At 42.8% G+C, this 26,542-nt stretch overlaps 1 protein-coding gene across 1 annotated transcript; it reads right to left on the bottom strand.

Moving 5' to 3' along the window:
- Positions 1-1,155: 1,155 nt before the first annotated feature.
- LOC115932311 (X antigen family member 5-like) lies at positions 1,156-13,990 on the bottom strand. The gene is given in 5 exon segments (XM_055376804.1): positions 1,156-1,349; positions 11,446-11,571; positions 13,425-13,530; positions 13,918-13,962; positions 13,964-13,990. Coding segments are annotated over 5 exon segments (498 nt in total).
- Positions 13,991-26,542: the final 12,552 nt, after the last annotated feature.

The following is a 26,542-nucleotide window of genomic DNA, read 5'->3' as shown; positions in this document are numbered from 1 at the left end:
ACTGCTTAGAGAGGGCAAGGGCATTATAATTCGCAATGATTTCTCTCTTTTACAGAGATTATAAATATTTTTGTTCAAAAGGACTGAAAAGCTAGGGTTCAAATAAAAAGTGAGTCTAAATGTAGGGGATCCCATTCGCCACAAAGTATGTGAGAAGTTCCTAGGCTGTAGAGCTGAATGAAAGAATTAGGGCCTAGTAGAAGAAAGGGGAAAGTAACCACGGCAACTTGCTGAGCAAAATGACTTGGGTCCCAGCTACACTGTCTCCTCACAGACTATAACATGGAATAGCCATGGGTTTCCATCATGGCCCTGACACACCGGCTTGAGATGATGAGCAAAGTACTTATATCCTGTGGGACTGTTTCCCCATTTCTAAATTAGAAATGAGATTATTTACACTAAATGATTGTTATGAAGAATAAAAGAAGTAACATACCGAGAAGGCATTACAGTGCACATAAATTTGCTTTACAAGTTATTTATTTTTTTCTTTAAAGTTTAATCTTTTCACTAGATTTGCCTTTACAACTACATCTATATTAAGTGATAGCTACCTTTGTGAAATGCAAGTAAAAATACAAAGTTGCCTTTTTAAATGCATTTGACTTCCACAGCTTATTTGATTTAAATATACATGTTCATTAATGGGGTCACACATGGAATGAATTCTGAAATATTTTTGTAAATACCCAACTGTGACAAGGAAAATCCTGTCAGTAGTATGTGCTGAAAACTTTGCTCCTTGCTCTGTGTGATGCCATGAGGAATAAGTCAACATTCTGATCGGGCAACACCACATAATTCAGTACAATCGTGTGTCAACTGCTCAGGCAGTACCTAAGCAGCCCTGTGGTGGCTAACAGGGCCACAAGGATCACCAATACGGTTGTTAGTCTGGCTTGTCACATATCCATAGATTTGTCCGGTAAGAAGACAGTGAGCTCAAATGGATCCAATTGACTGATTGCTTGCAGACGCAGCAAAAGCAAGATCACCATTGTGTCAGCACCATGTCCCTAGTCCCACAGTATGACAGTGAATCAGAGGTACTCAATGACAGACAGCATAGATGGAGAGTCTCTTTTTCTGTGAGGAACCTACAGCTGTACCCTAAGACCAATGTTGAAACCGCACTGAATACTCAGCTTACGATCACACCTGACAGAGCTGCAACATCAGCCGGGACAGGAGGGGCAATCCAGCTCCTGAACACAGAAGACCTATGGAAGTCATTCTTGCTTGTGAAGATGAGGAACTGGTGTCAATGACTATGCTGAACTGACTGCCTTCTGACAGTTCCCCTAAGCCAAAGATGCAGATGCATTGTTTTGACTGGATGAGGAACCCTAGAGGAAAGGTCTTACAGAAGGATGCCATGTTGGGGCCTTGGCCAACTTCTGCCTGACTAATGTATGTCCCAGAGGGGTGCCCTCACAAGGGTAAACTCTTGGTGTCCAGGGGTATCACGTGTGCCCTCTGGCAATGTGCTTGCATGTGTCCCCCGACTATCCGGACCCTGCCTGAGCCCTGGAAGGCATTCATGTCAGCTACAGCTTACTGGCCAGAGTTGAGCTGAGCCTGAAATGGTGGCTTGGACTGGACAAAAGTGGTTAATACAGAATCTTAGTTAGGAAGTCCCCTGCCTATCTAAGATAGACATTCATCATTAATAGCTTTTGTGCAAGACAGCTATGATGGGAAATTTGATGTGTCAACTTTGCTGGGCCACACTACGTAGGACATTCTTCACTTTAATCAATGTAGCTGTCTCTCTGAAGGGGTGTTCTGATATGAGACTAACACTTAAATCAGCAGACTTTGAGAAAAGCTAATTGTCCTCCACAATGTGTTTGAGCCTCATCCAGTCACTTGGAGGCCTTCAAAGAAAAAGACTGGGGCCCTCCATAAGATGAAAAACATCTGCCTCCACACTGCCCTTAAATTTGAGCTATCACATCACCTCTGCCAGGGGACTCCAGGGTGACATCCTGCTCTGCAAAGTTTGTACTTTCCAGCTCCCATAGTTGCCTGAGACAGTTTCTCAAAATCTCCTCTCTTTCTCTCTATCTCTCCACTCACTCCCCTCAACACCCACACAAACAGAGAAACCCCAACCAATAGGCTGCTTACATCTGGGACCCTTAAAGGGCATAACTGAGATCAGTACTGCAGGTTGGTATCACTCTGATGCATGGCTCCTAAGGCAGAGGCCTGTGGCATTCCCCTCCCACCCTCTGCAGACTGACATCCACGTGGCTCATCACTGTGACTTAGGGTTTGATCATCCAACCATGTAGAGATCACTACAATTCCACAAGTGTTCCCTGCCCTCCATCTGCCTGTGAGGTCCTCTGTTCCATCCCAAAGACATAGGGGTCTACTGGGTAAATTTTCAACCTTTTACAAAGGACCTGGGAACCCAGTGAGGGAGATACATCTGCAAAGAGAACTTTCAGTGCAGTAACAGCAAGGGGCATAGCTGGTGTTTTCACCAACTCAAGGGAAATTACACTGTGAACATCTCCCACTTCATTTTCCCCAACAATTGACAGCTTATCTTGGAAAAGATACTGTTGGTAGACAAGCTGGATTTCCCTCATTCTGTTTTTCCCAGGCATGCACAGGTGCAAAGCAAACTGATATTGGAATGTTGTATCAGAGTGGAATCCAAGAATGAAATGCCCTGCAGTGATGTGATTTTCCAAAGCAGTCAACAAGTCTTTATAAGTTCCCAGATAAAGCAACATATAAGTCTCCCTCAGTTTACAGGGAAGTGACATGTATGGAAAATCCAGTTTATTTAAGACTCAGGAAAAAAAACTTTGCCTCTCCCCATAACCTTAATCCCCAAATGCCAGTAACCTCTGACAATAATTCCAACAACCACAGCCACCCTCAGAAATTTCCAAAATGCCCCAAAATGGGCAATGATGTTCTGGCTATAAACCGCAAGTTTAGGAATGCAAAGGAGTACCCTCAAACTTCTTATTTACATCAAAAGCATAGCAATGTTGCAGTCAGTACAGAGGAAACAGCTCGGTAGCAAGGGGAAGGACACAATGTTCCCCAGGAGGAGTTGCAGGCACCTTCCTCCTCTGTCTTGCTTTCCGTGATAAGAAAATGGTTCATGGCAAGGTGAGGTGGCTCAGACCTCAAATCTCAGCATGTTGGTTCATCGAAGTGTGAGTATTCTTTAAGCTCTGGGGTTCAAGACCAGCCAGGACAACAGAGGGTGACCCCATCTTTACAAAAAAGTTAAAAATATATACCTAGGCATGGTGGCCCGTGCATGGTATATGAGGATGAGATGGAAGGATTGCTGGAGTCTGGGAATTCAAGGCTACAGTGAGCCACAATTTCTCTACTACATTCCAGGCTGAGCAACACAGTGATACCCTGTCTCAAATAAGACAAAAAGAAAGAAAGTATTTCACGGCCAGCTGGGGTGTGTGGTGAAGCTTCATTTCATAGGTCAAGCACTGCCATGGGACATTGATGCTCAGGATGGTTCTGTGGTAGGCATGTCTCTGGGATCCTTGGACCAGTGTCCTTCCCCTTGGTGAGGACAGCCCTCTCCAGGTGGGGACACAGGAGGAAGGGGCCAGGCTAGGTTGTCAGGCTACCAGGGACACCTGTCTGCTGTGGGATGGCAGATGAGATCAGGAGAAGGACAGCTGAAAGGAAGAGAGGGGGAGACGCACTCCTCAGGTGAGGGGCCGGTCTCCTAAAAAGGGAAGACATTGGCCCTAAGTCATGTCATTGCTCTAGGCTCCCGTGGAAGCACATGACGGTGCAAGAAGGAAACCAAGGCTGGTGGGAGGGGAACAACAGCTTGCATCACGCCCCATCCTATGTGTTCAGTGGCCCCTGAGAGGAGCCCATGCCTTTCTGGGATCTAAAAGGTCATTTCCTGACACAACTCCATTCACCACCCATGAGGAGCAGGGATTTGAGATAAACAGGCCTCTGGGGAGAAAGGCCAGTAAGAGTTGTGAGGTCTTCTCATAAGATACACTGCCTTACCCTTATGGTGAGTCTCATACTGCGTTCATCCTGTCCTGTGTTCCTGTGTGCTGAGGTCACTCTTCTCAACCTCATGTCTGTCCTGGGAATATTTTTCTGGGTATATTGCAGAGAGTCTTGCTACCTGAGGGATTTAATAAGGTTTCTGAAAGTTCCCTAGGCTGGGGAGTAAATTCCCAGATCCTAGGACACAGTTGCGGCCACACTAAATGAGCTTCACTGGGTGTGATTCCTGGAATCTGCACTTTTAACAGATCTTGGATTCTAACTTTCATGGAAACTTGTCTGAGAACTACTAGAGCAGGGGAATAGTCTCATTTCCCAGCTACACGGCTTCTTTCTCCTTTGTAAAAGTATAGAAGGGACAGGTTTGGTGCCTTCTCTGATGGATGACCTCAAGACCTTCAGGTGAGGAGACGGACACTCACATTCTGGCTGTTATTCTAATGACACTCTCAGGATGCCGTCTCCAAATGATACCCAGACCAGTCCTTTCAAGTCTCCATCTCTTAAAGATTTCTGAAGAAATCAAATGTCTTTTGCCTGTGCAGTTTCATGCTCTAACATTCTAAAGTTTTGCAGTAGCCTTTGGATCTTACTCTTGATTACACAAATATGCAGCTCAGTAGAGTTTTCACCATGCCTGTGGCCTTTGGCTCCACCACTCACTGCTGGGTGACACTGAGACAGTTCCTTATCATCTCTGTGCCTCCTTTCTCCATTAGTATCATGGAAATACTACTAGTAATGTCATCTATTTCTTGGGGCAGTTTAGAGCATTGAGTGTATTAAGACATGCACAGTTGTCAGGACATTGCCAGCCATATCATAAATTTCCAATCAATTCTAGCTGTTATTTTTGCCAAGATTGTTGCTGTGTCCACATTTTCCTGGAACATGTTCCAGAGAGACTATGTCATGAATACCTTTAACCCCTTGGATGATCTTTCTGTTATCACTTCAGCTCTTTTGGGACTCAAGAAATGAGTCTGTGTGGCTGGAAGGAGGGCATATTTTTTTTAGAATAATGAATAATCAATAGTCCTCATGGGGTTATTCTAAAGCCTAAATTTAAAGCTGGGGTTTTATCTTCATGAGCTGGTATGGAGAATTTGAATGAAAACTTTCTAGGAAATTAGAACTCTAATGACCTCTTCATATCATTTGTATAATTCTTGGGCAAGTAAGTAGTCACTGGATAAGGGTAGCACATAATTATATAGAATTTTTAAAATGTATGCATGTACTATTTCATAGTTAGTGCTTTTTGTATCCCGTCTATCTTTGTCTTACAAGATGCTGCAGATTCCCTTACATTTTCTTCTACAAGTGTTGTAACAGTAGCTTTTACATTGAGTTCTATGATGTATTTTGAGTTCATTTTTGTATATGGCGTGAGGCAAAGATTGAGGTTCATTTTTTTGCATATCAATGTCCAATTGTTCCAGCACCATTCCTGGAATAAAACATCCTTCCCCACTGAATTATCTTGGCACTTTATGGAAAAATCCATTTAACTTGCATATATAGATCTAGCTTCAGACTCTTATGCCTTTTCCTCTGCCAATATCACAGTGTCCTGATTAGCATAGTTGTCAGATGCATCTTGAAATCAGATAATGTGAGTACTCCAATATTATTTGCCGTTTATAACATTGTTAGGCTATTCTAGTCCCTTTGCTTCCCCATATAAATTTTGAAGTCAACTTGTCAATTTATAGAAACAAGAGGTTGCAAGTATTTTAACTGGGTTTACATTGAATGTACAGATTATTTGGGAGAAACTGACATATTGACAATCTTAAGTCTTGGGATCCTTTAACGTGGTATGTCTCTCCACTTATTTCAGCGTGCTTTCATATTCCTCCAAAATTTTTTTTAGGGAGTCTAAGTCTCTTTGTAGGCCTCTAAGGACTTCCTTTATGAATCTGGGTGCTCCTGTGTTGGGTGTATATATATTTAGGATAGTTAGCTCTTCTGGTTGAATTGATCTCTTTACCATTATGTAATGGCCTTCTTTGTCTCTGTTGATCTTTGTTGGTTTAAAGTCTGTTTTACCAGAGACTACAATTGCAACTCCTGCTTTTTTTTTTTTTTGGTTTCCATTTTCTTGGTAGATCTTCCTCCATCCCTTGAATACAGCACACCGATGGGTCTTCACTGTTATTCAATTTGCCAGCCTGTGTCTTTTAATTGGGGCATTTAGCCCACTCACATTTAAGGTTAATATTCTTATGTGTGAATTTGATGCTGTCAGTGTGATGTTAGCTGGTTGTTTTGCCTGTTAATTGATGCAGTTTCTTCATAGCGTCGATGGTCTTTACAATTTGGTATATTTTTGTAGTGGCTGGTACCGGTTGTTCCTTCCCATGTTTAGTGCTTCCTTCAGGAGCTGTTGTAAGGCAGGCCTGGTGGTGACAAAATCTCTCAGCATTTGCTTGTCTGTAAAGGATTTTCTTTTCCCTACACTTATGAATCTTAGTTTAACTGGATATGAAATTCTGGGTTGAAAATTCTTTGCTTTAAGAATGTTGAATATTGGCCCCCACTCTCTTCTGGCTTGTATGGTTGCTGCCAAGAGATCTGCTGTTAGTCTGTTGGGCTTCTCTCTGTGGGTAACCCGACCTTTCTCTCTGGCTGCCCTTAACATTTTTTCCTTGATTTCAACCTTGGTGAATCTGACAATTATGTGTCTTGGGGTTGCTCTTCTCGAGGAGTATCTTTGTGGTGTTCTCTGTATTTCCTGAATTTGAATGTTGGCCTGCCTTGCTAGGTTGGGGAAGTTCTCCTGGATAATATTCTGAAGAGTGTTTTCCAACTTGGTTCCATTCTCCCCATCACATTCAGTCACACCAATCAAACGTAGATTTGGTCTTTTCACATAGTCGCATATTTCTTGCAGGCTTTGTTCTTTTCACTCTTTTTTCTCTAATCTTGTCTTCTCTCTTTTTTTCATTAATTTGATATTCAGTCACTGATATCCTTTCTTCCACTTGATCAAATCTGCTATTGAAGCTTGTGCATGCATCATGAAGTTCTCGTGCTGTGGTTTTCAGATCCATCCAGTCATTTAAGGTCTTCTCGACAGTGTCTATTCTAGTTAGCCAGTCGTCTAACCTTTTTTCAAGGTTTTTAGCTTCCTTGTGTTGAGTTAGAATATGCTCCATTAGTTTGGTGAAGTTTGTTATTACTGACCTTTTGAAGACTTCTTCTGTCAACTCATCAAACTCATTCTCCGTCCAGTTTTGTTCCTTTGCTGGCGAGGAGCTGCAATCCTTTGGAGGAGAAGAGGGGCTCTGGTTTTTGAGTTTTCAGATTTTCTGCTCTGGTTTGTCCCCATCTATGTGGTTTAATCTATCTTTGGTCTTTGATGTTGGTGACTTACAGATGGGGTTTTGGCGTGGATGTGCTTTTTGTTGATGTTGATGCTATTCCTTTCTCTTTGTTAGTTTTCCTTCTAACAGTCGGGCCCCTCAGCTGCAGGTCTGTTGGAGTTTGCTGGAGTTCCACTCCAGACCCTGTTTGCCTAGGTATCACCAGCGGAGGCTGCAGAACAGCAAATATTGCTGCCTGATCCTTCCTCTGGAAGATTCGTCCCAGAGGGGCACCTGCCTGTATGAGCTGTCTGTCGGCCCCTACTGGGGGCTCCCAGTCAGGCTACATGATGGTCAGGGACCCACTTGAGGTGGCAGTCTGTCTGTTCTCAGAGCTCGAATGCCATGCTGGGAGAACCACTGCTCTCTTCAGAGCTGTCAGACAGGGATGTTTAGGTTTGTGGAAGCTGACTGCTGCCTTTTGTTCTGATATGCCCTGCCCACAGAGGTGGAATGTAGAGAGGCAGTAGGCCTTGCTAAGCTGCAGTGGGTCCGCCCAGTTCAAGCTTCCGAGCCTCCTTATTTACACTGTGAGCACAGAATCACCTACTCAAGCCTCAGCAATGGCGGACGCCGCTCCCCTCGCCAAGCTGCAGCATCACAGGTCGATCTCAGACTGCTGTGGGAGCAGTGAGCAAGGCTCCATGGGCGTGGGACCCGCTGAGCCAGGCACAGGAGGGAATTTCCTGGTCTGCCGGTTGCGAAGACTGTGGGAAAAGCGCAGGTACAGACTGTCACGGCTTCCCTTGGCTAGCAAAGGGAAATCCCCTGACCCCTTGCACTTCCCGGGTAAGTCCACGCCCCGCCCTGCTTCGGCTCACCCTCCGTGGACTGCACCCACTGTCCAACCAGTCCCAATGAGATGAACCAGGTACCTCAGTTGGAAATGCAGGAATCACCCGTCTTCTGCATCGATCTCACTGGGAGCTGCAGATTGGAGCTGTTCCTATTTGGCCATCTTCCAAAAATGATACTATTTTTTATTAAAACAGTCTCAGCCACCCGGGCTGGAGTTGCAGTGGCATGAAAATGTCCACCTGCATCCTTAACCTCCTAGGCTCAAGGGAACCTCTCACCTCAGCCTCCAGAGTAGCTGGAATATACACCTACATTACATGCATACATTCATTTAGAGTAGCTGGGACTACACCTGCATACATACATGCATACATTCATGCATTCATTCATTTATTTTTGTAGACAGGGGGTTTCAGCAGGTTGCCCAAGCATGTTTCAGTCTCCCAAGCTCAAGACATCCTCGTGCTTCAGCATCCCTACGGCTAACATTCAACTAAACCTCTGTAGAGACTTTGAAGATACACTTCCAAGGGTACATATTAGTAACATTTTTTAAACACACCCTTCTTTTAGTGCTAGAAGGAAACCAAAAGACAGTCTGAGGTCAGAACACATTAAATCAAGTGGACCTATTTAAAAGGTGCTTAAAGTAGACAGCAAACATTATGTAGAGTTTTACTCAAAATACGACCAGGACATAAAAAACCTAAGCAACAGAAGGGATTTGTGAAAAATGTATAATTTAATGTGTTGGCTTGAAACTATGGTCTTGATGTCCAATAAGCTCCTGCAAAAAGTCTGAAAATTATCTTTGGAGAAAACAGTTAATGTCACATTAGGAAATACATAAGTGAAATGAATAGGAAGGCCAGTACTGCATTTGTTTTTTCTCTATTGTGCTGAAGTGCAACAATATTCCTTTGGGCTAGGTTACCCTTCTGTGTTTTTTTTTTAACATAAAGTACACATTTGCATCCAGTTTTCACCTATAGTCCTCATGAGGATATGAATAATGACACTTTAATCACCGGAATGTATTCCCGTTTATATAATTAATTAAATGGTCATATAAGTTTTAAGGTATCAGGATCATTATTGACATTAAAACGTGAAAGAGTTATACATCATAACCAGTGTGGCCAAAAAAAAAAAAAAAATGGAGGGGGAAAAGAAAACGGAGAGTAAGGCATCTGGAAAAGCTAAATATTTGCTTCTAAAAGTAACTGTTTTGAGGGATGACCAGCAAATTCCACAAGCTCATGCACAGTCTTTGTGATGTTCAGATATTCAGGTATTAAAGGGATACGTTAAATAATGTAGGTGTTCCTAGCATGTCAACCATTTCATCAATACTCTGAAAATATTAGTGTTCAAGAATGTATTCCCTTTCAATCATGCCCTACATTCAATATCTGTGTCTTGTTCATATTCCGTGTTGTGCTTTTTCCATTTTCCTCAAGATTGTTTAAGCTACTGGATGCTCTCTTCCTAGATATTTCACAAAAGAACGATCTGTTAAATTTACTACTTTTGGATTAGTTTTCCTTTTGTTAATGATTCGTACCTTTCATTTACTGCCTGTTTCCCTTTCCCTTAAGTTTCTTTTGTGACTCTTTTTTTATTTCTTAGTATTATTTTCTTGTATCATGTAATTTGCTGTCTATTTTAATAGGATATGCATATAATGCTATGACTGTCCTAAGAATACAATTCAGGCTTGTTCAATAGGCTCCTGGAAATCGCCTACAAGCTATCCTTTAATGTAAATAGTCGAATGGAGTGGTTCAGCAGTGTGAAGTAAAAACATTTAGATATTCTCCCCTATACGTGCAGTGCTTCCTTTAAATTCAGAAGTTCTTCTAATTAAGTCAGCAATTTGGAAAACATGTATGAAAAATACTTATGTGGACTACTCAGGACTTAGTACATTATAGACTTTGAACTCTAAATCATATCATCTGATGACTCAAGGCAGAAGCCTGTAATATAACGTCTGATATGGTTAGAGGTTACCATATGTGTCTTCAATCTAATTACACACAGTAGCTCATGAAGACTGACAGGAGGACAGGGAGCATGCTTAGCACAGGCATCTTACAACCACCTTGAGCATGACTGACCTACATGCATGCTCCCTACTTCATGGGTCACAAAAACCTGACTGTCTCTATCGATTTTATTACTCAGTCATTCAAGGCTTCACTGCGGGAAGACTTTAAAATGTAATCATTGGGTCTGGCGCAGGAGGAGGTTCACCCCTGTAATCACTCCCAACATTTTGAGAGGCCGAGACGAGTGGGTCACTTGAGGTCAGGAGTTCGAGCCCAGCCTGGCCAACATGGTGAAACCTCGTCTCTACTAAAAATAAAAAAACTGGTTGGCATGGTGGCAGGCACCTGTAATCCCAAATACACGGGAGGCTGAGGCATGAGAATCACTTGAACCCGGGAGGCAGAAGTCGCAGTGAACCGGGATCGGAACACTGCACTCCATCCTGGGCGACAGAGTGAGACCCCATCTGAAAAAAAAATGCAATCATTGTTTAAGAGCCTGAGAGAATTCAGGATTTGACAAAATCCAAGAACACTCATGAAGGTCTCCATACAGGAAAACAAGCATCAAGCAGAGTGCCTACTCATTTTCTTAGGAGCAATGAAATCTCAACTCAGATATTTTAATTGGACTAAAGCTGATTGTTATGATGAAAAAATCATGAAAATCAGAATATCTGTGTATTCTCTCCAACAGAACCATAGCATGCAGAAATCAGCACTGAAATGGATTTTAATCTATTTGATGTGCATTTACTACTTTCAATAAAAGCAAAAATGGGTGTAGGATTGATGTGATTTGTCCAGAATCTCACAAATCATGTTGGAGCTGGTACTAGAATCTCCTTCAGAGATCAGTATATTTCATACAAAGTGGTATTACAAATGCATTATATATTTGTGAGAAACAGAAATTACAAAGTAATCTGAAAATTGTTAGCTGTTGGTTATACTTAGAAGTAAGAAAATGCTTTCCTATTTGATGGTTCATTATGGCTTTCACCCAATTTGTGTCTGTATCTGATAGTGTTTCGGCTTTGCAGTCAGGCTTCTGGGGTCTGAACCACCTTACAAATAAAGTCTGCATTTGAATTCTGTTTTTAAAGGGGCAGTAATATTCTCTCTTTTTATTATGAAAAGTGTAATATTGTGGAATACAGAAAGCACATAATTTTGAATCTTAATGGATAACATACCTCCTTCTGGCATTTTAAATTGCTCTGACTTTGTCAGAATCTTCCCCTGGACATCAGGACCATCTCTGCATTCATCCCCAGTCTTTGACTGAGAAAGCTCCTGGAGATCAGCTTCCAGGTCAGGCACTAAAAAATACCAAGGAAATCGATTGGAGCAGCCAGACAAGAATGATAAATAAGGAAATGATCCTATTCTTATCCTCAGTGTTGTGCAATAAAAGCCTGTAGGCTACTGTGGTAATAAATGTGATGCAAAGATGTCCCCGTTTGTTTTCCTGTATTATGATATCTTATCTTAAATGACAATCTGAGGATAAGTCACAGCACACCTGCATTTCCCATACTTTACCATTGTGTATTATAAACACACAGCTACCTAGGAAACCTGAAGATGGCCTCGTGGATGGCATTTTAATCATAACTTAAATGTAATTTTCTGAAGGATTAGATCAATGTATTGGTGAGCCTATGACAAATCCTATAGTCCTGACACTCATCTCCTGTTGAGGTATCTTGAAAATGTTGGGGTTAAACTTAATCAAAGTTATTCTTAGGTCGAAAGGCGCTATATGTGACTTTCCATACATGAATGTCATTAAGAAAAAAGTACGGAATATAAAAGCAAAATCACTGTCTTCCAGTGAGAGTATGGGAACTGAAGTGCAAAGAAATTAATGGGCATTGTTGACAGTCATATTCTGGAAACCCCTTAACAGGGAATTGCCAAAATAACCCATGGCCCAAATTCTGTCTCTGATTAGTTTGAAAATGCTATCTGTTGAGGAAACAGTTTCTGTTTCATGATAATCTTATCATACTTGGAATTTTCTAATTATAAAAATATTGCAACAACTTTTAAAAGCCCCTTCAAAATCCTACAAATATAGTTACCTGTATGCCATTGTCCTGAATTATCCAGCTTTTATCAAACATACGGTCAAAAATATAAATCAAAGGAAACAGTGGCTGTCATTTATTGGCCTCCTTTCTGGAGTTGCTATCTTGCTTCACTGAACTGCGTTTTGCTCTGAGCCGATACCAAATTTCCTTATAGTACAGACACATTTGAATATTAAGCATTTTTAAGCAAAATCATTCACATTTTCTAAAATAGAATGCAAACCTTGGAACAAAATATGAATTCCTTCTCCATGAGCCAAGTGTTCTTGGTAAGTGTCAACCTCTGGTTCTCAGTTTTCTTATTTATTTATTTATTTTTATTTTTATTTTTGGAGACAGAGTCTCGCTGTGTCACCGAAGTTGGAGTGCAGTGGTGCGATCTTGGCTCACTGCAACCAATGCCACCCGGGCTCAAGTGACTCTCCTGCCTCAGCCTGCTTAGCATCTGGGATTACGAGTGTGTGCCACCATGCCCAGCTAATTTTTGTATTTTTAGTAGAGATGGGGTTTCACCATATTGGCCAGGCTGGTCTTGAACTCCTGACCTCAAGTGATCTGCCCGCTTCGGCCTCCCAAAGTGCAGGGATTACAGGCATGAGCCACCACATCGGGCCTCAGTTTTATTTATAAAATGAGGTTAACATCCCTTTGCAAATGGGCTTTATTCAGGGTATTATAAGGTAGGGCGACTTGGCACTCCACATGCTATTAAAGGGTGCTTACAACACTGTGAACACCATGGCTGAGAAGATCTCACTGCAACATCCTGAGAATATCACGTTAAACTAGTGAAATAATGTACATTTTTATACAACCAATTAAATGATTTCATCTGATTTAGGAAGGACTGTACTTTCAAGCCTACAAAATGCATCTCGAAGAAAAAGAGAAGATTAATCATATCCAGGGACTGCAGGAAGCTGCAAACGATACCCGTCACGTTTCCAGCCAACCCTCAGCAAATGTTTGAGATCCTTTCCTAGTGTTTTCTTTCCTCCTCTTACTGGTCATGGCATAAAGCATGATGCACACATAGGCCTCCTCTCCCCATAGACATTCTTTCTTTCTCTTCCCACCACTTTGAATCTCAGCTGCACCCTGATCTTCTTCTGTCTTCTGACCAGATGTACTATCCTGACTTTCAGCTGGTGGTTCTTCTTGTTGAGGCTCTGGCACACTGGGCTCCTGGGAAAAGGGGGTTTTCTGTGTGCATGTGCAGATAAAAAATTTTTCTTATCAATGCATGTCAATAATACGAATATACAGATTACATAGATACTTCTGATCATATGCATGTTTAAAGACGTGCTGCAACACTAGCTATGTGCTAGTGTAATGAGCTATGAATAAGCATGAGGAGGAAATCACTAGTCAAATCTGGGGAACACAAATTCCCACATCCAGGCAAAACCAGTATGTAGTCCTCTTGGGTTACTGTTTCCTTCATGAGATGCCGCAATGGTTTTTTGTCAACATGGGAGACCTTTATCAGTGCATCTATGCTAGTTCAACAACACTATCACACACAAAAAAATTCTGCTAATAGAAAACATCAAATGTTAAGTCACTCACAAGCATAGGCCCAATCAGCTGAGCAAGTCGTAAACATCATCTTGGTTCTATATCATCTTCCTCGCCAACTCATATTTCAGTCTGCAAACAGAATAGTGTGCACTTTGGGAGGCCAAGGTGGGTGGACCACCTGAGGTCAGGAGTTCGAGGCCAGCTTGGCCAAAATAGTGAAACCCCATCTCTACCAAAAATACAAAAACTTAGCTGGGCGTGGTAGCAGGTACCTGTAATCCCAGCTAGTTGGGAGGCTGAGGCAGGAGAATCGATAGAACCCAGGGGCAAAGTTTGCAGCCAGCCGAGATCATGTCATTGCACTCCAGCCTGGGCAACAAGAGCAAAACTCCCTCTCAAAAAAACCAAACCAAATCAAAACAAAACAAAGCAAAAATCAGAAAACTGTGATTGGAAAAATGCACGTGAGAGGATACTACGTCCATGGCCAAATGTTAACTTGCAATTTATAAAAGTTTGCTAAGACAGTGAAAAGTAAGTCAGAGAGCATGTATAAGTGTGTATGCCTTCTGAATCGAATACTTGCACAGTCACTTACGTTCGTCAAGTAATGCCTTAGGGCTTTACTGAGCTGAGCAATGCCTTAGGGCTTAGGGCAAGAGACACACAGTATTTCCAATGAGGTTTGGTTTCACAACTGGACTCTCCATGGTGTGACACTTAGGAAAATACAGCTTGAGAATTCAAATTAAAGTGCCCACAGCTTTTGTCACACATCCATTTGCTAGGCCCATTTCCCCCACAAAATCGAGTTTTGTTGGAATGCAGAGCCCCGTCCACGCATTCGAACGTCCAAGATGAAGTTGAAAACTTGCCACACAGCACTGGGCGGTCCTCACAGGTCGGGCGCCACTGGGAGACACTACACAAACCTTGGGGCGGCGGGAACCAGTCTGGAGTGTTCCCACTTTGCAGGCCCTTTCCTTACCGCCCACACCTCCCAGCCCTGATCCCCCTTGAGGAGTTCAGAATCTGTCCTCTGTTGGGGGTTCCAGGGGTTTCTGGGACTCGATACCGCCAGCAGCACCCCAGCATCGCCCCACTCCGAGGCCCTCCTTCTTCTTTCGTTTGCACTCCGGCAAGACAAGAAGGCCCACAGTGGCAGGGCCGCATGAGAAGGACGACAACATCAAAGCCCTTCTCCCTCAGAGTCACCGACCAAGCTGCCCGACCCTCTGGAACCCCAGTGTCTCCTCCTCACTCTCACTCACACTTCAATTCCCAGTAGGAGGGGCCTGTGGACTTACCGGCTGCGTCTCAGTAGGGGAGAAAGAATGCAGATCTCAGGGACCGAGCTGCAGGCTCACAGCTCTAAGGCACTCACCACGTGGGCAAAAAGGCAGATGGGAAGACGCCCAGTGAACCTGTGCACTGAGGCGGGCACCCAAGGAGCGTGCGCAGTGAGTTCCCCTCTTGCCTTAAAGGGCTGCACTGCACCTCCTTGTTCCTGCACTCACTGTCCTCTGCTCCTTCCAAGGTCCCCACTAAGGATGTTGGAACCCATCCTCTGTGGTTTCTTATGCCTCGGAGACTGAAATACCGCAAATAATGTCACCCTTCAATTCATTCCTTGATCATCTGACCCTCCTCGCCTCTACGGCCTTAACTCCTCCCCTCTCCAGGACCCCACAACATCAAGGCCATGGTGATGCCACTGCCTTTTAGTAGAAGGATGACGACCTCTATGAGGCCATAGACCGAGTGGTCCAAGCCACAGGAAGCCCTTCCGCTCTCCCTCACACTCACTGACACTTCAACTTCTGGGAGGACTGATCTGGGACCTACGTGTTGTGTCATAGTAGGCAAGAAAGAAGTCACAACGTTTCCTTCCACAGCTCTGCAGGGACAGAAAGCAGACAGCAAGGCACATGGGCAGCAGGAATTTGCTTAGCAAGGGGCATGCCCATTGAGTCTGCCACTTGCAGGGCCGACCGTGGTTTTCCTGCTGTTCTCATACCCGCACCCACAAGTTGTTTGTAGTGGAAAGAAAGGGACTTAAGGGAGCTTTTCTTTTTCTTTGCCCAAACAATCTCATGCATTGAGAAACATTGGGAACACACAGTCCTATGTCACCCTTAATGGAGGACGTGTTTCAGAAAAGCCTGTTGTGAAATAAATAAACTATTTTTATATCCTTATTTATAAATGCTTTTTTTTTTTTTTTAGACAGGGTGTCACTTTCTCACCCAGGCTGGATGGCAGTGGCATGATCATAACTCACTGAAGTCTGGATCTCCTGGGCTCAAATAATCCTCATGCTGCAGCCTCTCAAGTGGGTGGTACTACAGGTGCGAACACCACACGTGGGCAGTAAATTCATTTTTTAGAGCATGGTCTCACTCCGTTTCCATGTTGGTCTCGAATTCCTGGGCTCAAGCGATCCTCCTACCTTGACCAATTTTTATACGTGCTTTTATTATTCACTTTTTTCCTCTGGTTCTCAGTTTTCTGCCATGCTTCTAATGAATGTAATGGAATAAACTCTTCTGCAGACTAAATATATTCACACATGCTAAATTTATGGGGAGGTGTGTTATTGAACATTTACATCTCTGGACTGGTGACTGATTTGCCTGAATATACATGTAGGTCATTCAGACCGTATATGTATATTCAGAAATATATATAGATATTGATGACAGGATCTAGGCACAGTCTACTGTGACATGATGTCATGCAGTGGTGACTAACGAGATCATATACTGTACTCTCCAAATATCAGCCAAATGGCCTGTTCATAAGACAGGGCTGATATTATTTGCATAACGCTGTAAAAGAGAGCACTACTTCAACAAAGGCACCAGTATGTCAGACCAGGGGATTTAAGTATCTTTATTCTCATTTTGAAATCTGGTGTAAAGTGGGTCTTTTAAAGTGGGGGACTGTTTGTTTGGAGTTAGATAGGAATCATAATGATTTAGGACTGGTGGAGCCAAGAAGACAAACACTTTTAGGCAATGATTCAATGTGTTTTGGGCTTGAAAAATGTCATTTGAATCTTTTGACTGAAGACTTGATGGATCTTTCAGGCAGTTGCTGAAATTAACAGTAAAGTTCTTTGCAACTTTTATTTTCCTAAGCAAGAGATTCCTGTATTAGTAAAGTTATCTTAATGAAGCCAGTGGTGTATAAACTTTCCTTAAAGTAGACAGTAAGCTGTGTGCATGATTCCTGTTTTTATTACTTTTGTATTACTTAGCAGTTTAATGTGGGAAATAGTATATGAAACAGAAGGATAGGAAGGGGGGCCTGATGAGAATGCAGGCTTTTATAAATAAATTGAGATATATTGCTGAAATGACTCCTATATATTCCATTCACCTGGGCTTCTTTTAGGGAAATACCTTGAGTTGGAAATAAAAGTTTGCTCAGTCTCTCTGTCTCTCTCTCAAAAGCAATGTGAGTAGGAATTATGGCGTTTCAAAGATTTTTTTAAAAGGTGAGAGCAGTTGTAATCATGATGACAATTAATTTAACTTTTATCTTTTTATTCTTTCTTGGCAAGGGCACTATCGTTATTAAATTTTACTTTATTTTGTTTCTTATTAACCCCAGTTTTTAATATAGTGCACTCAGACGTGCTCAAAGAATAGGAAATAGTGATTTCTGGACCCAGACTTTCTGTGGGCAACTATTTAGCAAATGGTCATGCCATCAGATGGCTGGATGGTACTGTTTCACACTGTATTAGTTACGGATCTGCAGAAGGACAGAACTGATGCATAGATGTATATGTGAAGCAGGGCTTATCAAGGAATATTGATTTACACAATCACAAGGCGAAGTCCCAAAATAGGCTGTCTGCAAGCTGAGGAGCAAGAAAGGCAGTCTGAGTTCCAAAACCTCAAATGTATTGAAGCCAGCATTGCAGCCTTTTTAGTCTGTGGCTGAAAGCCTGAGAGCCCCTGGCAGATCACCAGTGTAAGTTCAAGAGTCCAAAAGCAGAAGAACCTGGAGTCTGATGTTTGAGGACACGAAGCATGCAGCACGGGAGAAAGTTGGAGGCTGGAAGACTCAGCAAGTCTGGTTTTCCATGTTCTTCTGCCTGGTTTATTCTAGTGGCACTGGCAAATGATTAGACAGTGCCCACCCAGATTGAGGGTGGGTCTACCTCTCCCAGTCCACTGACTCAAATGTTAATCTTCTTTGGCAACAACCTCTCAGACACACCCAGGAACAATACTTTGCACCCTTTGATCCAACCAAGTTGACACTTAATATTAAACATCACCTGCAGACCTGGACTTTAATGATTCCTGAGTGGCCTCACTCCAGCTTCAAAGGGCAGGCTTGAATTTCTTGCCAAATTTGAACTTCCCGCTGCCCTTCCTGTGGACTATAACTCCGGACCTCCTGGATAACTTCAAAGGATCATAATTGCATTGGTATTGGGAAAGTTGTGAAGGAGCCCTTGTGACAAACAGGAAGCAGCAGAAAGTATGAAAGACACTGCAGAGACAAGAAGAGTTGCCTGATACATGACCCTAGCAACTCTCTAGCTGCTAAGGGAGGAAACAGAGCTGGGACCAACACAGCCAGTCTACCTGTGAGAGGGCTCAATTTCCCACATGACCAGAGCTTCCCATCCTCCATGCATGGGAATCTATGACCAAACATAGATTTCCACAGGATGGTGGGTGGGTGGGACAAAGTCTACAGATTCTGAGCAGCTGGCAAGTTTCAGGGTACCAGAGTAAACACTGTCACGTGAGCTCAGATTGCTTGGTGGTTGAGGCCAAATTATTTACTACCTACCATGTTCCATGCCATTCTCCCACTTGCCTCATAAAATGGGACCACCATAGGGGAATGGAGGTCCCTGTGCACTCACAGGGAGGTCTCCATGAATGCAGGAAATGCATAACATTCACATATGCTGCAGCCCAAGCAAAGCCTCCACGTGATACCAAGAGGACAAGAGGTCGTATGTACTTTCTGTCCCTTTTTGCCTGTGAGTTCCCATCTGTCCAAGTAAGACTTCACCTTTGCAAAAGAGAAACAGATATCTGCAGATGAAACACACGTTTCATCAGTAATTGTCTATTTTGTAGTGGCTTTTGTGGCCCATATCGAAGACGACATTTTTGTCTAAAAACACTGAATTGCTAAGGAGGCAGACAAAATTGGGTTCTAATGTGTTTTTGGATATATACTATAGCAACATTTATCAACCATTCAAGATGTTCTCTGAAAAGGCTTTAATCATTTCTAAACTGGTTTTTAATCCATGGTCGATCATAAGATTAATGTTGTCAGCCAAAAACAGCATTTTAAAGAACTGAGATAAAATAAATTACTAAATAGCATTCACTGCACACAGAATATACAAATATACAAATATTCACTGCACATCCCCAAGCACATATATATATTTATTTGCCTAGTCGACTATATATAAACTGTGTGTTTCTCACACATTGTCATAAAAGAGTTTGAACGTCACTACTTTAGCGGTTATCAGACGAAATGTTTACAGGCCATTTCTATAGCCATCTGTGAAGATGATGGATTAAGACGTGCTCAGAACAAGTTCACTGTTGTCTGTAGCTTTCTACATAATGCTTGAAATAGCACTCAGTGATGTTTAAATTGTCAGTTTAACTGCAGGGTGTGTTCATGTGTGTATTCCTGCATTCATCTGATGATGCTTTGATATTTCTCCTTTTATTTCCCCCTTTATTTATGACTGGGGTTTTTTTTATTATTATACTTTAAGTTTTAGGGTACATGTGCACATTGTGCAGGTTAGTTACATATGTATACATGTGCCATGCTGGTGCGCTGCACCCACTAACTCGTCATCTTGACTGGGTTTTATGGTTACTATTATGTAATTCATTAGCATCTAGTGACAGTGACATCTGTGGTAATCAGTGTTGATCCACTTTACATGAATTTTAAAAATGTCTTCAATCATGAATACTTTTTCTTACCAACTTTCCTTAAGCACTTCAAGGAGTTGAATGCAATTCAATATTAGTAGTTGATGTTAGATCATACTGAACTAACATAGCTAGTATGACTAGCTAAATTGCTAATCATACTAACTGTTGTTATGCCTCAGCTTTCATGTCACCATAATGCTTAGATAAATGACACAAAGACCAAAACATAGAAATAAGGATTCTGAGATATTGACTTTTTTTTAATTTCCAAATTTTACTTTAAGTTCAGGGGTACATGTGCAGGATGTGCAGGTTTCTTACACAAGTAAATGTGTGCCACGGTGATTTACTGCACACATTATCACATCACCCAGATATTAAGCCCAGTATCCGTGAGCTATTCTTCCTGATCCTCTCCCTGCTCCCACCCCCGCCCTCCAGTACGCCCCAGTGTGTGATGGTTCTCCCATGTGTCCATGTGTTTTCATCATTTACCTCCCACTTATAAGTGAGAACATCCGGTATTTGGTTTTCTGTTCCTGCATTAGTTTGCTAAGGATAATGGCCGCCACCACCATCCACCTCCCTGCCAAGGACATGAGCTCATTCATTTCATGGCTGCATAGTATTTCATGGCTGCATAGTATTCCATGGTGCATGTGTATCACATTTTCTTGATTCGGTTTATCATTGATGAGATGGACATAGCAAATATCACAAAGACACTTGGTCCTTGCTGTGGGAAATATCGTACTGTGGTGGGGCAGACAGACAAACAGAACAGCAGTTGAAGTGCAAAGGAGAAACACAGGAAAGGAAACCAGAGGAATAAAAAACAATTAATGTAGTGGCCACGAGGCAGGAGAAAATAACACAATTTTTAAAAGATAATCTTTGTCCATTGCCTTTGCCTCTTTTCTGAAAATCAACTTATTAGGTTTGTGAGTCTATTGCTAGACTCTATTTTGATCTGTAGATTTTCCCCCAATATCACACTGTCCTGAATACTGGAGAAGTAACATAATTGCCACATGGGGCTGGATGATTAAAAATCATAATCAATAGCTTCATTCAATGCTCCTAACTCAAGGCAGCACCCTCACCTCAGCTGAGGATCCCATGCCTCCCACCTTTTCAGGAGTTCTGCTCCTGCACTGATCATTCCTCTCTCCTGAACCATCAACGGCTCCCTCTATATTGGATCAACCCCCAAGCCAAGGGGGAAGTCACCTTCTTCCAACTCACTGATAACATAATCAATCAATAAATAAAATAGAATTAATGTGAATCTTGACATCGTGTGGGGTGAATTCCCCCAAGTTACACTTCAGAATTGTTCTAGATATTCTGGTTCATTTTCCTTTGTAGAAAATTTTGAAAATGGACTCCAGTGAAGTGTGTTGCATAAGTTCATGCAGTTTTCCTTTGCAGGGCAGCAGACACATGTGTTCGTAGCTACAGAAGGACATGGGGGAAGAAGGTGAGTTTTCCCGTAGCTGGAGAATGATCCAATGTAGAGGGAGCAGTCGATGGTTCAGGAGAGAGGAGTGATCACTACAGGAGCAAAGCCCATGACAGGGTGGGACGCATGGTATACTGACCTGAGGTGAGGGGGCTGGCTTCAATTAGGAGTATTGTATGCAGAAGGGCAGCAGAGAATGTCCATGAATCACTGAAGGTGAGGGTGGCCTTGGGGGTCCCTGACACAGTGTCAGCAACCGTGTGATTCACCAGCAGGACCCTGACTCACTACAATATGGTGAAAGCTTTCTTTGAGTAAAGGAAGAGTGAAGGGTTAGAGATGATGAAGCTGTCACTCCTGGGAGACTATGCATTTCCCCATAGTATGAAGCAACAGCCGAGCTGTTGTCTGTTATGAAAAATACATGTACTCCCAGCATTTAACAATAATCCCTCCAACTGCAAGAGAACTGGCTCACCGGGTCCCTCAAACGCTGTTCTGCACAGGATAATGTATGGAGGAAAAGTGCAGCCTGGTGCTGACTTTAATTTTTGTTTTCTCCTGCAGGCAGGTAGAGACAGGACACAATTGTTGCCAATGAACTTTCAGTAGGTCAAAAATCCTGAAGGTTTGAATTGCTGTTTCCTCCAAGTGGGAGGGAAAAAATTCAGTTTCCTGGGCTGGAGCAAAGCCTTACATAAACCTTAAAACTTAGATAAAGGAAAAATAAGTGAGAGAAAGGCCACGGGCAGTGGCTCACGCCTGTAATCCCCGTATTTTGAGAGGCTGAGGGAGGAGAATCACTTGAAGCCAGGAGTTCAAGACCAGCCTGGGCAACATAGTGAGACCCCTGCTCTACACAATTTTTAAAATTACCTGGGCGTTGTGGCACATGTCTGTAGTCCCATCTACTCAGAAACGTAAGGCAGGAGGATCGCTTGAGCACAGAAGTCCTACGCTGTGGTGCACTATAAGTCGTCCAGTGTACTCCAGCCTGGGCAAAAGAGAGAAACCCTGCCTCAAAAAAGGGGTTGCAGGTTTGTGAAGACACATTCCAGCCTTGTCTTCAGCCAGGTTGCCACTGCTGCAGCCCCCTCTCAACATTTCAGGCAGGATCTCTCTTGGCCATGGTACTTGCAAGTGTGTGAATGTTGAATTTAGTGCTAGGGGTTTAATGGAAATTACAATGATATAAAGAAAACCGCCACAGTTGTAAAATGCCTTTGCATTTTGTGGCTATTAAATCTGGATGTGTGATATCAATGGACAGGGTGCAGCAGTTTGACTAACTAATGCCACTGTCACAAGCAAGGAATTCATCTTTTCTACACTTCTCACTGGATAAGTGATAGAGACAAAAGGATTGGAGGTTATGCAAACTGAGTTTTACAATTATTACAAATTCAGGATTTCATCCTGACCATTTCTTAAACATGATGAATTTTTTCACGAAATTTATATTATAATGTGTTTTTCTGAATATGTTTAGTCCCTTCTGCCTACCACCCTTCCAGAAAAAAAAAAGTTTTGAGGAAGAAACGGGATGATGAAAGAGATAAAAGCGTTTCATCACATAATACTCCATGCTGATTTGTTAACAATTGGAGAAAGCAGAAAACCTGGCACATGAGGAGAAGCAAGGGAGGGAAGGAAGACATAAGTAGTCTCTGTTTTTCAAAACTGTTCCTGGAAGCTCTCCAGTTTTCCTCAAGACATACTTCCCATGCAGGCTTTCCTAGCTGCTGTGAGTCAACGCTGAAATCACACTGACTGATGAGCCATGATCACCTTACAGGTTTTCATGGAAATCAGTTACCAGTTGACAGGTTCAAAGGTGGAGTAACACAATATTAAAACAGCACACAAGTGCGAATTGATTGAGTCTACAGCATGTATAAAAAGCCTTTATAAAAATTGGCCAAGATGGGAGGATCACTTGAGGCTGTGTGTTTGAAGGCAGCCTGAGCAACACACTGACACACCTCATCTAAAAAAAAAATTAAATACATTAGGTGGGCATGGCGGCGGCCATCTGCACTCCCAGCTACTTGGGAGGTTTCAGTGTGAGGAGGCTTGCTTGAGCCCAGAAGATGGATGCTGCAGTGAGGCGTGATCATGCCACTGCCCTCCACCCTTCACAACAGAAAAACACCCTGAGAAAAAGGCATGTGTAAATATAGACATAAAATTCTTTATTTCTGTCACAAAAAGTCTTTCTGAGACACACTCTGCACTAAGGGTGACGTGGGACTCTCTGTTCCCAACGTTTCTGGATGCAGGAGAATGGTTGGACAAGACACACACACAGACAGACACAGACACACAAACACAGACACACGCAGACACACATACACACACACACACACGCAGACACACATACACACACACACACAAGCACACACACAAAAGCTCTCGCATCCCTTTGTTTCCACTACAAACACCCTAGAATTCGGGTGTGGGGACACCAGGAAAACCCTGGTCGGCCCTGCCTGTGCCTGACTCAGTGTGTCTGCTATAAAGACACATGCACACGTATGTTTATTGCAGCACTATTCACAATAGCAAAGACTTGGAACCAACCCAAATGCCCATCAATGATAGACTGGATAAAGAAAATGTGGCTCATATACACCATGGAATACTATGCAGCCATAAAAAAGGGTGAGTTCATGTCCTTTGCAGGGACATGGATGAAGTTGGAAACCATCATTCTCAGCAAACTAACACAGGAACAGAAAACCAAACACTCCATGTTCTCACTCATAAGTGGTAGTTGAACAATGAGAACACGTGGACACAGGGAGGGGAACATCACACACTGGGGCCTGTTGGGCGATGGGGGTCTATGGGAGGGATAGCATTAGGAGAAATACCTAATGTAGATGACGGCTTGATGGGCGCAGCAAACCATCATGGCACGTGTATACCTATGTAACAAACCTACACGTTCAGCACACATATCCCAGAACTTAAAGTATAATAGTAACTTTAAAAGAAAGAAAATGGTTCACGGCAAGGTAAGGTGGCTCACACGTCAAATCTCAGCATGTTGAGTCATCGAGGCATGAGGATTCCTTCAGCCCCAGAGTTTACGACCATCCTGGGCAACATAGGGAGACCCCATTTTACAAAAAATTTTAAAAGCATATACCCAGGCATGGTGGAGCATGCATGTAATTCCAGCTACTTGTGAGGCTGAGATGGAAGGATTGCTTGAGTCTGGGAGGTCAAGGCTACTGTGAGCCATGATTTCTCCACGGCACTACAGGCTGAGCAACGCAGTGAGGGCCTGTCTCAAATGAGACAAAAAGAAAAGAAAGTGTTTCGGGGCCAGCTGCGATGGGTGGTGAAGCTTCATTTCAAAGGTCAGCCACTGCCATGGGACACTGATGCTAAGGATGGTTCTGTAGTAGTCATGGCTCTGGGACCCTGGGACAGATGTCCTTCCACTCGGGGAGGGCAGCCCTCTCCAGGCTGGGACATAGGAGGAAGGGGCCAGGCTAGATCATCAGGCTACGAGGGACAGCTGTCTGCTGTGGAATGGCAGATGAGATCAGGAGAAGGACAGCTGAAAGGAGGAGAGGGGAGACGCACTGCTCAGGCGAGGGGCCGGTCTCCTAAAAAGGGAAGACATTGGCCCTAAGTCGTGTCATTGCTCTAGGCTCCCGTGGAAGCACATGATGGTGCAAGAAGGAAACCAAGGCTGGTGGGAGGGGGACAATAGCTTGCATCACGCCCCATCCTATGTGTTCAGTGGCCCCTGAAAGGAGCCCATGCCTTTTGGGGATCGAAAAGGTCATTTCCTGACACAACTCCATTCACCACCCATGAGGAGCAGGGATTTGAGATAAACTGAGGCCTCTGGGGAGAAAGGCCAGTAAGAGTTGTGAGGTCTTCTCATAAGACGCACTGCCTTACCCTTATGGTGATTTTCACACTGTGTTCATCGTGTCCTGTGTTTCTGTGTGCTCTGAGGTCGCTCTTCTCAACTTCATGTCTGTCCTGGGAAGAGTGGATATATTTCAGACAGTCTTGCTTGCTACCTAAGGGATTTAATAAAGTTTCTGGAAGTTCCCTAGGCTGGGCAGTGAATTCCCAGATCCTAGGACACCATTGTGGCCACACTACATAAGCTTCACTGGGTGTGATTCCTGGAATCTGCACTTTTAACAGATCTTGGGCTCTAACTTTCATAGAAGCTTGTCTGAGAACTACTAGAGCAGGGGAATAGTCTGCTTTCCCAGCTCCAAAGCTTCTTTCTCCTTTGTGAAGGTAGAGAAGGGACAGGTTTGTAGTATATAAAATTTTAAAAATCTATGCTTGTTCTATTTCATAGTTTGTGCTTTTTGCATCCTGTCTATCTTTATCTTACATGATGCTGCAGATTCCCTTACATTTTCTTCTACAAGTGTTGTAACATTAGCTTTCACATTTAGTTCTATGAAGCATTTTGAGTTAACTTTTGTGTATGGTGTGAGGCAAAGTTTGAGGTTCATTTGTTTGCATGTCAATGTCCGACTGTTCCAGCACCACTCCTGGAATAAAACATCCTTCCCCACTGAATTCTCTTGGCACTTTATGGAAAAATCCATTTAACTTGAATATATAGATCTAGCTTCGGACTCTTATGCCTTTTCTTCTGCCAATATCACAGTGTCCTGATTAGCATAGCTGTCAAATGCATCTCGATATCAGGTAATGTGAGTCCTCCAATATTCTTGGTCCTTTATAAAATTGTTAGGCTATTCTAGTCCCTTTGCTTTCCCATATAAATTTTGAAGTCAGCTTGTCATTTTATAGCAACAAGAGGCTGCAGGGATTTTTATTGGTTTACACTAGACATATAGATTATTTGGGAGTAACTGACATATTGACAATCTTGAGTCTTGCAATCCATTAATGTGGTATGTCTCTCTGTTTAATTCAACGTGGTTTCATATTTTTCTGAAATGTTTTTTAGGCTTCTGAGCACAGGTCTTGCACACATTTTGTTAAATTTTACCACTACAGATTTCACGGGGGGTTTTGCTGCTATATTAAGGGATATCGATTTTCAATTTTCAATTGTTTGTTGCTGGCATATAAAAATAGCATTGACTTTTCCATGTTCATCTTGTACCATGTTACTTTGCTAAACTCACATGGAGGAAATTCCATTTGGCTAGGATGTAAATTTTTTATGTTGCTAGTTTCTAACTCCGGTTAATTGTTTTCTACAGAGTTTGTGTCTATGTTCATGAGTTATATTGGTCTGTCACGTTATTTT

This window comes from Gorilla gorilla, chromosome X, assembly GCF_029281585.2.
Source record: "Gorilla gorilla gorilla isolate KB3781 chromosome X, NHGRI_mGorGor1-v2.1_pri, whole genome shotgun sequence".
Taxonomy (NCBI): domain Eukaryota; kingdom Metazoa; phylum Chordata; class Mammalia; order Primates; family Hominidae; genus Gorilla; species Gorilla gorilla.
Note: the sequence above shows the minus strand (reverse complement) of the source record. Positions and strands in the feature narration are given on the sequence as shown.